General features: G+C 33.7%; 1 protein-coding gene across 1 annotated transcript; it reads left to right on the forward strand.

Moving 5' to 3' along the window:
* Positions 1-897: 897 nt before the first annotated feature.
* LOC120067546 (uncharacterized) lies at positions 898-8,718 on the forward strand. The gene is made up of 2 exons (XM_039019096.2): positions 898-1,272; positions 8,387-8,718. The coding sequence occupies exons 1-2, from the start codon at positions 964-966 to the stop codon at positions 8,471-8,473; spliced, it is 396 nt and encodes a 131-aa protein (XP_038875024.2). The 5' UTR covers positions 898-963; the 3' UTR covers positions 8,474-8,718.
* The last annotated feature ends 4,606 nt before the right edge of the window (positions 8,719-13,324 follow it).

Below are 13,324 nucleotides of genomic sequence, written 5' to 3' on the forward strand. Positions count from 1 at the left end.
TAATTATTAAATATGATTAGGATTACCAACTCTCAATGAAGAAAACTAAAAGTAGGGTTAAATCTTATGAAAATGTTTAGAAAAAAACAAGTAGTTAGTTCAGTTCAGTTACAATCCCGGGTCCGTCAGATGGATGACCCAAAAATTAGGTAAAAAATGTGAAATGATCCCGTTTTTTTAAAAAATGTCGAGTGATCCTTTGTTGACGTCAAATTCGAATGAAATTACCAAAATATACTCACGTGCATGCAAAAAAAGTAGTCTCGCTCTTGCTCATCTCACTCTCTCTTCTTTTTTCACTCACAAATCACTATATCTCTCGCTCTAGCTCGTTTTGCTCTCTCTTCTTTTTTTACACACAAATCACTATGTCTGTCCCTCTAGTTCGTCTCGCTCTCTCTTCGTTTCATCACTCACAATATCAATCTCTCTTGTCTCTCGCTCATCAGAGTTGGTCGCATCGGAGCTACTCGCATGGACTCGTCATGCCGAAGAAGAAGACGTACAAAGGAGAAGAAGCTAGAGAAGAAGAAGATGACGTGTAGAGGAAGATTTCTCGCATGGAGAATAAGAGGAAAAAGAAAAAAGAAGGGTAATAATATAACTTCACGTAGTTATGACATCAATAAAAGGGTATTTGACATTTTCTTAAAAAAAAAAAACTAGGACATTTGTCATTTTGGACCTTTAAAATAGATCTTTTGAGCAATTAATCCCTAATTAAAAGTAAATTTAAAGTGTAGGGATCTATGACTATATTAAACAGTTGTAAACCAATCCTGCTTAAACTCCAAACTTTAGAAATCAAAATTATACTTTACGCTGTCAAATATGGTCAAAATTATGAACCTTCTTCTTCTATTTGAAAGAAAATTAATAAGTAATAGTTTTATTAATTATTAAATATGTTAAGGATTATCAACTCTCAATTTGTAAAGAAAACTAAAAGTAGGGTTAAATCTCATGAAAAGGTTTTTAAAAAAGCACGTAGCTAGTTCAGTTGAGTTACAATCCCTGACCTATTTATCATTATTGTTTCGTTTGAGAGAGGGGCATAGAGCCGAAGCTTTTGAGGTAGATTTGCGGATAAAGCTCTACCACGCTCGGAATCAAGCAAGCGGGAGGGTGAAGGAGATGGCGGGTGCATTTTGGGGGACACGGGTATTGGAGATTGTGAAGAAGCACGATTCCGGAGGTTTAGTCTGGAAGAGAATCAAGCTCACCACAACCCGTAAAGCCAACGCCAAGAAAAGGCTTCTTCGTGTTTGGCAGGTTCTTTCTCAATTTCAATCTCAATATCACTTTTCTATTTATGCCCACCATTAGTGTTTGCTAGAAGAATCTCTGGAGATTTATTTGGAAATAGCAAATACTCGATTGCCCGTTAATATCTTGCTCTGAGTTGGTTTTAGGAGTAGAACTTTGGAGGTTTAGATATAATTGTACGAAGAGTAGAAAAAATGGATGGTGACACTGAATCCTTCAATACAGTCAATATTGAAGCAAATGAAGTAGATTTAGGAGACTCCTTGGCTTGGTTTCATATATGCGTTGGAATGACATTTTCTGTAAGCAGTGTAGAAAATATTGGAAACCATGCGACTGTTCACTAACAGTGAGACCAAGGATATCCATTACGTTTGAGTTATCTATTTGCAATTTTTGTGCAGTATTTTTTCATGTAGACATCAGTTCCCATTGTTTATTTAGGATTTTCGTGCAGTGCTAGGCATTAGTGGGAAAATACAGAGAAATCTCGATCCACATGTGGATGATATCCCAACAATCAGCAATGGGAGAATGGTGAATGTGAGATGGTTCTGATCTTATAAATTCTTTTTTTACAAAGAATATACCAACGTGGAGTCAAAGAACGTTTGGGGTTCTTTTTCTGCAATCTATTTGGAGATTGTAATCCTTCCAATGCTAGGATCCAGAGAATGAATTTTACATTCTGTGTAACTATGTCTTTCTAGATACATTGTATAAGAACCTTGTCAAGAAGATTCTATAATAGTAGCCATAAGAATGAGGTTCAAACATAGAGCTGCGTACAGGATCTTCCATCTTACTAGTATTAGGTTGCTGGTTTGTAGAAAGATCAGAGGGGTTATGGAAAAATGTACTGGTTGTTGTCTCCAAATGTGAGAGGGGCTCTTATAAGCTACGAATGTCAGGCCTCATGATTTTCTAATCACCTGTCTCTGAGGATTGAGATAGTTTTGGAAAACAAACTTCAGGTGGATGGCTTTGAATCCAAGTACCTTTTGGAAAAAAAAAATAGTTTTCTTTACCTATCTTGGAAGAATGTTGATTCTCCATAATCTTTTAGCTTCTAGATAGAGTTTCTTAGTTAAGGAGTTTTGTAATTATTATTCTTTTTGATTCAGGCTATGAGGACCATCTTGTCACCTCCTTGGCTAGAGTGACGTGGAGAACGTGTTATCTTTCCTTGGAGTCTTCCTTTTATTAACATGTTTGTGTTTTGGTGACACATCTTATCTAAAAGAGAAGAATTTTTAATATGAAACATTACCTTTCCAGTTCATATTGGTGATTTCTTTCATTCTAGTTGTAGAACATTTCAAGTTAGATGAACCTTGAATGGAAATCTTCATGGACTAACTCAAAATTAGATAGACACATAGAAAGAAAACCAATCAAGGAATATGTAAAATAACTTTTTTTATATGAATAATATCACAAAAATATGAAAAAATGCATAACCTTGTAAATGTAAGAGAATCTAAGCTCAATGATTTCACGTTGTCTCTTTAAGGCAATTTTACTTACTCTAGTACCTAAGTTTCTTGAGTAATTGTCTCTTAGGATAGATAAGATTACTTTTCTTATGGAAGCATCACCTCGTCCACGAGATCCAACGAACTATACTCTATGGATATACCGAACTTCAACAAATTTTGAAATGAAGAGAATTTTTATTTAAGGAAGAAAAATGCTTATGAAAATCATTTTAAACGTTTTTAAAGAAAGGCCACATTTATAGACTAATTCGTGACCATTCGGATAGTCGTGACCTTTCTTCAAATTAGTTATTTATTGAAAAGATGCATCCCTTAATGAAAGAACACACCTTATGAATTTGAAAGGATACAACCCTTAACGAAGAGTCACATACCATTTATTCCAACAATCCTCCCCATAAATGGTAAGTTGACAAATCAAGATAACAGAAAATGTGTGGTATTTCCCAATGAAGAACCTACATCAGGATAAGTAGTAAAAACGTTGAGCTTTCCTTAGTGAACATCAATCGAGTTTACTTGGTTAATTAGTAGACTTGATGCCTTGAACTGTTAACTGTTCTAAAGTAAATTAAGACAATTGGAGTCACAGTTTCTTATTATAACAAAGTTTGTTCTCATAATTGTGCTCATTTTGGCCTTGAACACCGCTTGGTCTCATGAGTGTCTTAGAGAATTCGCCTTAAAATTCTCATAGAAGCGGCCCCTTTACACTCACATAGGTGATTCCTATAAAGAACATCGTATATGCTCTTTTCATAAAAAATTATTCAACCACTTATAGAAATCATGAAAAGCATAATGCGTACCCTAAAACCATACTTGCACTATCTCATCATCCTTAGAATGGGTAAGAGAAAGAAAAATCCAACACAATGCTTATTAAGTTTTCCAGAGGCCGGTTTGCTCATTGAACCAAGATTTTGGGATCTCCAGTCAACTAGGTTGCATTGCCTCTCTGGTTAACTTTTTTAAATTATAGGCTATAATCCCATTCTCCTTGAACTTTCAACCAATTCTTTACTTAGGCCTTTTATAAGCGGATCTGCAACATTATCTTTTGACCTTATAAAGTCAATTGTGATAATTCACTAGAAAGTGTATTATGTCGAGACTTTTATTATTCATGAAAGGGGTATAGGTTATATTCACACTATAGGAATGTCATCCTTCTCTCAACTATATGCAACCTCTTTTGAAATTGTTTTCCAATGTTCTAAACTTGGATTATCAATTTAGAAATAGTCAATATTATCAGATACCCCCACACTAATACCATTTCCATAACCTACCCACTTAGGTTTTGTGGTATCCTTACAATAGATTTTTATTTGCTTCTTAGCAAGCACTTACAATGGTATCAATATGTTATATTAAATACTTTTCTTTTACTATTTTTGGATATGAAAATTGAAAATCAGAATTACCATCTTCAAATTAGGAATTAAATCCATATCACCCAATGCCAAACTTTAGGAGAATCCACCAATTAAGCAAACTAAACAATATTTACTTTAAAGATAGAGTGCTTGAATATTACATTCTCATACAAACATAAAGCTTATTAAGTTCACAATAATTACTAAATTAAAGACTAGACATTTGCACACTTTAGGTAGATAAATTAACGTCTGCAACTCCATCAGAAAGATTCTCCATTTCGGTTATATGGGCTTGGGCATTTCTTTTCTGAAAGTTTCGTGGCCTACAACAATCCTTCGATTGATGTCCCATTTTATTGCAATTAAAGCACTTGCCATTGAACTTTCTTGTGTATTGTTTCCTTTGATTTGAACTCTCACCATAAAATTTTCTTTTCTTGTTGCTTTGTGTCTCAACAATATTTGTTTTGGGGTTTATGACATTGTCTAGAGAACCTTTTTCTGCAATTTTATTTTTCTCTTCAATTCCAAGCTTATCTCCTTTTGTTATATTTGAGATAGTTTTTGAAATCTCTCATTGAGGGTGGCAATTTTTCAATTATTGTTGCTACCTGAAATGATTCACTTGAAAGAATATTCTCAGCATGTAAGTCATGAAGAATTACTTAGATTTCTTGAACTTGACTTATTACTATTTTTGAATCCACCATTTTATAATCTAAAAACTTGCCAACTATGAATTTCTTCAAACTAGCAACTTCTATTTTCTACTTTTTCTTTAGGGAAGTCCAAAGATTCTTTGCCGAATGAACACTATTATACACATAGATAATCAGCATGCTTCCGTGCATCATATGCAAGTTGTCTTTCTTTGTGAGTTTCTCCCTTAGATAAAACAGGAGCATCCTCTTTGAGAAATTTTGCCAAATTCAAAGTGGTGGAGATAAAACATCTTTTGTTGCCAACATTTGAAATCAATACCACCAAACTTTTCAGGCTTCTCCCCATGGACAACCCCAGCAACTGGAACAGAATTAAGATTATTTGAAGAAATAAATTACTAAACACTTCAACAAATAAAAAAAAAAAATTGATAAAAATTATCAAATAGATCTTGCTGTAACGTACAAATCAATATAAATAAACACGATATAACATAATATGAATAGAGTCCAATTCTGAGTAAAACAGGATCGTGACGGTGGAGGTATGCCTTAGATCATTTTTTATTCTCTTGGATGTGACATAAATTGGGCCCTTACATCTTTCAAATTTGTGAATATATAGGCAAATCACCTTTTTATGGAGTTTTGAAAACTCGACTTCTCCCTTCAAAGGATGGCCAGGCCATGGCTTGATTAGCAAACTTATAAAAAGGAAGTCTCTGATAGAAAAACAGAATTAGGAAACTCTTGACAACATTTTCTTAAAAATGCCAGCAATCTTGTTGATCTTAATGCTCTTGATGAGTAAGAAGACTTTTCCCATCTTGACACATCCTAAAAGGCCTTTAGAAGCACCATTTAATTCAAACTCCAAAACCTTAGGTTGAAGGAAGAAGATACGTTTAACTGTTAGCAAGGGGGGTAGAGCTCAAAAATTTAAGTTTACACACCAAAGCTCTGTTGGCTAAATAGCTTTGGTGCTTTTCCCTTGAGCTTGAATCTTTATGACATAGGATTGTTGCTTGTAAGTATGGCCTCCATCCCTTTGATGTCCAAAGGGGATAAAGGTAAACACCGAAATCTTTGGAAAAATATTTCTCTTGAGCTCCCTTTCTTCTCCCTTCTTGTTCGTTGCGTTGTGGAGGAAGGTAAAAAGATGTATTTTTGGGAAGATTAGTGGGTGGAGGATAGACTCCTTTGCTTTGCATTTCCTCACTTATATCATTTGTCTTAAAATCACCCGGTTTTTTATTTCTTGGTTTGGTTGGGGAGCTCAATGTCTTTCTCTTTTGGTTTCCATTGATCGTTGTACGATAGAGAAACGATGGAAGTAGCCTCTATTTTGTCTTTGATGATGAGTTCAATTTAGGCTTGAAGAAAGGTTGTTCATGTTTGGAATCCTAATTCTATTGAGGTTTTTTCTTTTTGATCCTTATGGCTATTGTTGGATCCCTCTCCTGCTAGTGAGTCAGTCTTTGATGTGATCTAGAGGATTAATATCCCTTAAAAAGTTAGGTTCTTTATCTTGCAAGTTGATTTTGAGTTAGCTCATTAGAGAGATGTCCGTGCGACGATTGAGGAGCTCCTCCTCCACCCGCCTTTCTGAGAGAAAGGTTGCTTCTTATGGTCTGTTGGGGTGTTTGCTTTATTGGTCGATATTTAGGAGGAGAGAAGCAACAATATTTAGAGGTGTGGAGAGGGACCCTTGTGATGTTTGATTCTTAGTGAGGTTCTATGTTTCTCTTTGGGCTTCGGTTTCAAAAATTATTTTTTTCGTAATTATGTCCTTGTAGTCTTTATTCTTTCTCAATGAAAGCCATTGTTTCAATATATATATAAGGGCATTACTAGGAGACTGCCTCCCTCTTCTATCCTCAGTTTTGGTTGAGCATCCGTTTAAATGTGAAAAAATTTTCTCTGGAGCAACTATGTTATTAATGCTTTCTTTTGGGCCATGTGGGGTGACCGCAACACACAATTTACAAGATAAAGAAAGATGCTACATTAGTTTATTTATGTATTTTTATTAGTCTTTATGGCTATGACTTGCTGTGTTAATTACCCTTATTTCCAAAATTATGCTCTCTTTTCTCCCATACCATTAGAAATGTTTTTAAGTAATTCTTAGGGTGGGAGTATTTGCCTTCTGTATTTACTTTCACACCATTTACAAAATTATAGTAGTCTCAAAAGAAAAAAAAAAAAAGAGCTAGAAATTCGTTGCTCCTTTTGGAAGTACCGAGGCTCTTGTAGTTAAGTTGGAAAGCTGCAAGATGTTTTCTTCCATAACGCTTCTTTCGTGATTGGCAACAACAATAGAATCACATTTCGGGAATGCCTGCCCTTTTAAATTTTCTGCCCTCCCTGGACATTACCTTCTCTCTGATAACAACAATTGCATCATTAGCCCACACGTGGAGCACCTTCCACGAGGGATAGAACCTCAATCTTAGAAGAAATCTGGATGTCATAGCAGGATGAATGGATCTCTCTCACCAACATCGTTAGAGAAATATCTCAATGGCGTGTTTTCTTCACTGGCTCCTATGCTTCAAATTTCTGTGTTCAGCACTTCAAAGTGGGCCAGTCTTCTAAATGAATCCAATTTCCAAACAACCTTTCTTTTATCTTTTGAGGTTCTTCCCTTTAAAACGGAATGGTAGAATTTTCTTTGAGCAAGAAAAATCTTTAATTCTTAAATGTTTGAATTTTTTGGAAAAATCTTATTTTTGTTGTTGCCACTTTGTGTAGCTTCCCTAGAATCATCTCTCCCCTCTCTTTGTGTGTGTAAATTTCATTTAATCATTGAAATTGTCTCTTATAAAAGAAAAGGAAAAAGAAAAAAGAAAACGATAGAAAAAAAATGCTTTCCTGCTTTTGATGAATGGATTTCAAAGTTTGCAAGCTGTTTTCTTTACTTTTTTTTTTCTTTGAAAGTGGAATGGCGTGAAATAAATTTTTTGAGGGTCAGCATAGATATTTACCATTTAGCTGTTAGAGTTTTATGATTTACATCAAAGTAAGTAAAGGATAAGCTATACTATTCTACGAGTTTTGGCATAGTGACTACAAGGTTCAAGTAATTACTTTTTATTTAATCGATTGATCCTGTTAAGAATGTCGATTTTATTTGCTAAAAAGGAAATTATGTTAAGTCTTGTGTAGTCATCATGTGTGGATTCTCGCCTTCTAATAATATCGTGGAGGTATTTGTTTAGTTTTATTTATGGTGAAAGTGACGGCTTTTTGACTGTTTATTGTTCAGGAACTGAGTACAATTTTAATCTTAGTTGACTTGTATAAATTATGCTTCTCAAATACATCCATCTGAAGATTGTTCATTCTAGAGCCATTGCATTTTCTACCCGAAATTTTCTATTTTTTTATACGTCTGTATTTGTCCTATGGAATGTACATGCTATGCCCTTATGGTAACAGTTGTTACCGTGGAATTCTATTTTGAATTTCTGTTCTGTTCTTGTCCTTGTTTTATATAATGTTACATTACTAATTCGAGAAGCATTTATTAAATTGTTGATCTGTGCTCTAAATTCATATTATTACTTCTTTCCAGAATGAGGCTGTTCTGAAGGCATGTTCTGAGCCACCTCCGCCTAAATCCTCGGGAGACAAAATTAGTCAAGTTGGAATAAATGAGTAAGAACTCCATAGGATCCAAAAGAGTTTGGCGGCAACTTCGGCTTTGCAGTGCCAATCTTTTTTTCCCCTTATCTGGGCCTTTTAGAAAGGAAGAGTGAACTTTAAGTAGACATGAGTGATCTCAAAAGTTCTCATCCTCATTTGTAAGCGATGACACATACACTAGTGTGGAATTACTGCCTCGAGTTTCACATCATTTTATTTTTTTTTGTTATTTGATTTAATATGATTAGTTTTTCATGGTCCTGACTGCCTCACGAATGGCTCGTCTTTCAGTAAAAGTATTTGATATTTAGCTTTCTGAGCAAATTCACTATAGATATTCGAAGTTTAGGGCTGAAAATATCTGAACTGGAAAAGAAAGATAAGCCTTCTAGAAAAGGATGTTCTTATTCAAGGGAGTTTAGTCTAAGGCTGACTGTTGGGAATCATATCAGATGGAGCAAAGCCATACCTGACTGACTCTTAGTCTAGTCTTGACCTGGGCTTTTTAGGGATTCCCTGAAACCTGAGCAAGAACCGCTTTCTAGTTGGTCGGTTGAGTACGGAATGCTAGCTTTCTCTACTTTAACACTTCGTTCATCAGCGAATATCAACTCACTATTTCTGATTAAATCTTTGTATCAACTTGAATCGCAGACTCTAATTGTTTCTGCTAGGCCAATGTATTTCCCCGGGGAACCAGTAAATACTTCTGCTAATAACTATGGTGATAATTATGATGGAGAAAATGCCAATTCAAATTGAATGTATTCAAAACGATGTTACTGCATGGACCTTTCTAGTGCTTGTGTAGTGTATTTCTAACTGATTACAACCTTTAAAAACATGCTATGGGTTTTTGGTTAATTGAGTAGAATTGAGCCTTCTAGGTAGGTTGATGGAAGATGGAACGATGTCAACTTTTATTGGAATGCTTACTTCTTGATGTTGGATTCGTAGAAAATATGGATATGATATATAATGGTGTTATCCACATTCTTCTTGAGGTAAATAGGCCAGAAAAGAATATTTATTCCAGTTGAAAAAACTGAGTTGTAATGTATCGAGTGGAGTGATACATTAGTAATTTCTTCAGATATCTCTGTAAGTCAAAAGTTCTTTTGGGACTTTTTTCCTTGATGGTTAGTCTGTTTGATTGCAGACCCCAATATGATGCTTCATTTGTTGCTGAGGTAAATGGAGCTAAAAAATTTTCAGGGCAAACTTGTTCGTACAGTTTGATTCTTAAAAGCTTAACTTGTATCATACGATAAAGAGTAGTACTCCACTCCTAAATGGTAGATAGGGTATGTGGGTAAGAGTTTCCCTCCATTGTGGAGATACTCTCTTCATCCACTTGTGTATTAGGCTGAAACAATCTAAACTCCCAAGTCTTTTTGAGTGTCATTTCTTTTGCAGGAATTGTTTTCAGTTTTATAACTGCTGGGCATGAAATGTAGCCAATTACAGGTACTACTTTGCTACCCATTTTTTAATCAAATTTGAATATTGCATTTCTTGAAAGTCTTTCCACTAATGGTTTGAAATGGTTGTCTTAGAATGTCAGGCATTTACTAACCATTGAACTGGAGAAATACGAGTAGGTTGATCATCAAACATTTGACATGAAAGGAATCCTGATTGTTCCTTACTTGCTTACTGGACCCTACCAACCAGAATTTTCTGGGATGGGATTTATTTTTGCATAAGTTGATTTTTATCTTTAATTTTGCAGAGATTCAGGGAGAGAAAAAGAAAGATTGGAGATAGGTGTCTTTGTTGCAGGGATTCAAAGCAACCTCTCTTATTTAATGTTTGTCCAAAACAAACAGCTTATAAGAGTGGTTGGGTGAAGAACTGGTCAACTTACATAATTGATGACAATTCCTTCTCTGATAGGTAATTTCTTTCCAAAATTTCTCAATTGCCCTTGCTTGATGGAGACCTCCCTTATTGCCTTTTGATATGTTTCTAGGATTGGTAGGATTTTTCTTTAAATGTTATTGACCTTATCAGGTTGGCCTACATTAGAATTTTTTTTTAAAAAAAATGATAAAACAAAATAAAAAGTTTTAGCTGTAAGTTTTTGTGGTCTACCATGACGTGCTGCCCACGTGATTGACAAATGAGAAACCCTAAGTCAGCAATCCACAAATCCAATCCAATTCCTCACCTTTATTTTTTTTTCTTTTTAATTTTTTTCCCCGTCTTTTGACAATGAAATTTGTTCATATAAAGGTGACGTGAAGAACTTCAACAGCCTTTGCTGATTCTAACCTTCCATCACAAGAAATTCCAAGGCCACCATTTTATTATTTATTTAACAAATACTGCCTCTTTATATTGACTATGCCTTTTTTTTTAAACCCCCTTTCTTATGTAGAATGATTTCTATGAATCACGCCTTACCTTTTTTTAAAACTTATTTTTCATTTGATGTGCTAATGTTTAATTTTAATATAAACGAAATCAAACCAATAATTTTCATTATGCAAATCTTAGCAATAACATGAAATTCGTGCACTAAAATGGTCCTCTTTCAAGTATATATTTGTGAACTCAATCATTGGATGTCAAAGGAGTGTTTGATCTTGTGTAACTTGAAACTTTTGGATGCGTTAGTTTATGTTTCAATCGTATGAGTTTGTGATTTGTAAAAATATATGTAATAACCCAAAAGGTAAGTTTTTAAAAAATGAATGCGATGAATAAACTTGTAGCATGAGATAAGTTTATATACTAAATATAGATTCAAGTTCATAATTTTAAAATCAAAGTGAATTTAACTCAACCATAATTGACAATAAGAGGTTTGATCTTCCATCTCCATAGTTATTGTATTAAAAAAAATTCACAATTTTAGACCGTACAAATTCAACCCATGAAGTAAGTAGTTCCCAAGAGTTTAAGCAAAAGATTATAAGGATAGATTTTCGGTACGGTTGAACTGACTTACTAATTCAAGGAAGAAATAAAAACCAACAGCCAAAAGAATGTAACTCCAAAAATTAGATGTTTCTGATGGATTATTCCAAATAAGGCTAATCGAACAGAAAATTGCTAAATGTAGACTGAAACCACTGAAATTGACCAAAATTAACCCAACACAAAATTGACAAGCATTAACCACCTTTTTTTTTTTTTTTTTAATTTTTACATTTTGCTTTGGTCAATTTTTTCCTTTCCCCATTCTACCTAATCATGGAATTTTATTAGCAAATATGCAAAGAACTGGAAAAATTAAAAATAAAAATAAAAATAAAAATAAAAATAAAAAACTATATATATATTGACAAGGTGAATTAACCCGAGTGTGAAGGAACCCTTTATTTTAAGCGTTAAAATATGCCGCCCTTTTGTCTTCTTGGTGTCCATTTGGCAGCTATTCATTGGTGTGTGGCCCACACTTTTTAACCTCCACGGCCTATGATATCACAATCTTTGCGTACCACGTTTACCCACCTCTTTTTATACACTTTCACATTGAATTTTAATTAATAATTTTAACATTTGTTCTTTTTTCTTTATTTATTTTTTCTATTAAAAAAAAAATTAATAATACACACCGCGACGGTGGGTGAGTCAAACCGCAGGCCGGCGAGGCCTTGCATGCCCGACACGTGTCGAGTTTCCTCACTTGAAGATTTAACTTATGATTAATAAATCATTAGATTAGAGTGATTAATTAAATCACTCCACTTAATTAATTTATACTGTATTTAAATCCATCTACGGAGTAGTTGGGAGAGTAAATGGGATTTTTTTATTAAATTTTTATCCCTTTTCTTTTTTTCCTTTTTTTTTTTATTTTATCAATTATATGGGTGGGGGGAAAAGGGAATGAAAATTGAAATAATTGAAGGGTTATTTCCAGAAATTCGTTAAACTGTTTCCTAAAACATGGCCTTTTCTTTCTGTGGTTTCTTCACAACAGGGAAGGCATGGGGGACATTGCTCTGACATTTGGAACAATGAAAGTTGACTTTTTTTTTCTCCTTTTTAATTTCTTTTATAATTAGAAATTAGGAAGGATTCGAATTATTAAAAAAAAAAAAAAAGCTTTAAAATCGATTCAGTGAATTTCAAGATTTTTAAAATCAGCATATATACTCAGCTTAGAATTGTTGAAGACTCTTTCTCATTCGAACCCAAGAAAAAAAAATTTGTGGAATTGGGTTCTATTGTGATTATTTATTTATTTATTTTATTTTATTTTGAGAGTCAATTCCTTTTCTTTTTCTTTTGCCTTTCCTTGAAAGAAAAAAGAACTTCCTAATCGGATCCTCCGAGGATCACATTCTTGTTCTTGTTCTTCACAAAAAAAGAAAAAAAAACCCTTCTATGACATTTAAATTTAGTGTCGTATTTATACCTCTTCCCTCTTTTTCTCCTTTTCCCCTAACCCTTTCCATCTTTCGACACAAAAAATATAATTCTTTCATCATTTTAAAAAAAAAAAAAAAAAAAAAAATCTTTATCTTTTAAACAGTGAAACGTAATTCATAACTGCATGGCTTGCACGACAATGAAGAGTTAAAGTAATTATTATGCACAAGATACAACATTATTTGTATAGGCAAATTAAGACAATTAATTACCATGACTTTCAAAAGTTTGGAATTTCCTTACACAACCTTCTATCTCTTAACATTCAACTTTTATCACTAATATGAATTTAACTTAGTTGACATAACGTTTGTACTTTCAATTTTAAAGTTAGAGATTTAATCCTTTCATCTGCATATCGTCAAAAATCATTAAATTTTTGTCAATTCGAACACGATGTTTCAATCTCAAACTCTTGAAATTGTTAAATAAATTATTAAAAAAAAATCCGTTAGTGCTTCAGTCCTTGTTGTTTCTTACTGTG

Source organism: Benincasa hispida, chromosome 12 (assembly GCF_027475165.1).
Source record: "Benincasa hispida cultivar pf3 chromosome 12, pf3_genome.v1.1, whole genome shotgun sequence".
Lineage (NCBI taxonomy): Eukaryota > Viridiplantae > Streptophyta > Magnoliopsida > Cucurbitales > Cucurbitaceae > Benincasa > Benincasa hispida.

Bases quoted from the DNA above. Each gene is read 5' to 3' on its own strand.
- LOC120067546 (XM_039019096.2), top strand. From the start codon at position 964: ATGAAAAGGTTTTTAAAAAAGCACGTAGCTAGTTCAGTTGAGTTACAA. The intron at 1,273-8,386 runs GTTCTTTCTCAA...ACTTCTTTCCAG, and splicing joins GGCTTCTTCGTGTTTGGCAG to AATGAGGCTGTTCTGAAGGC.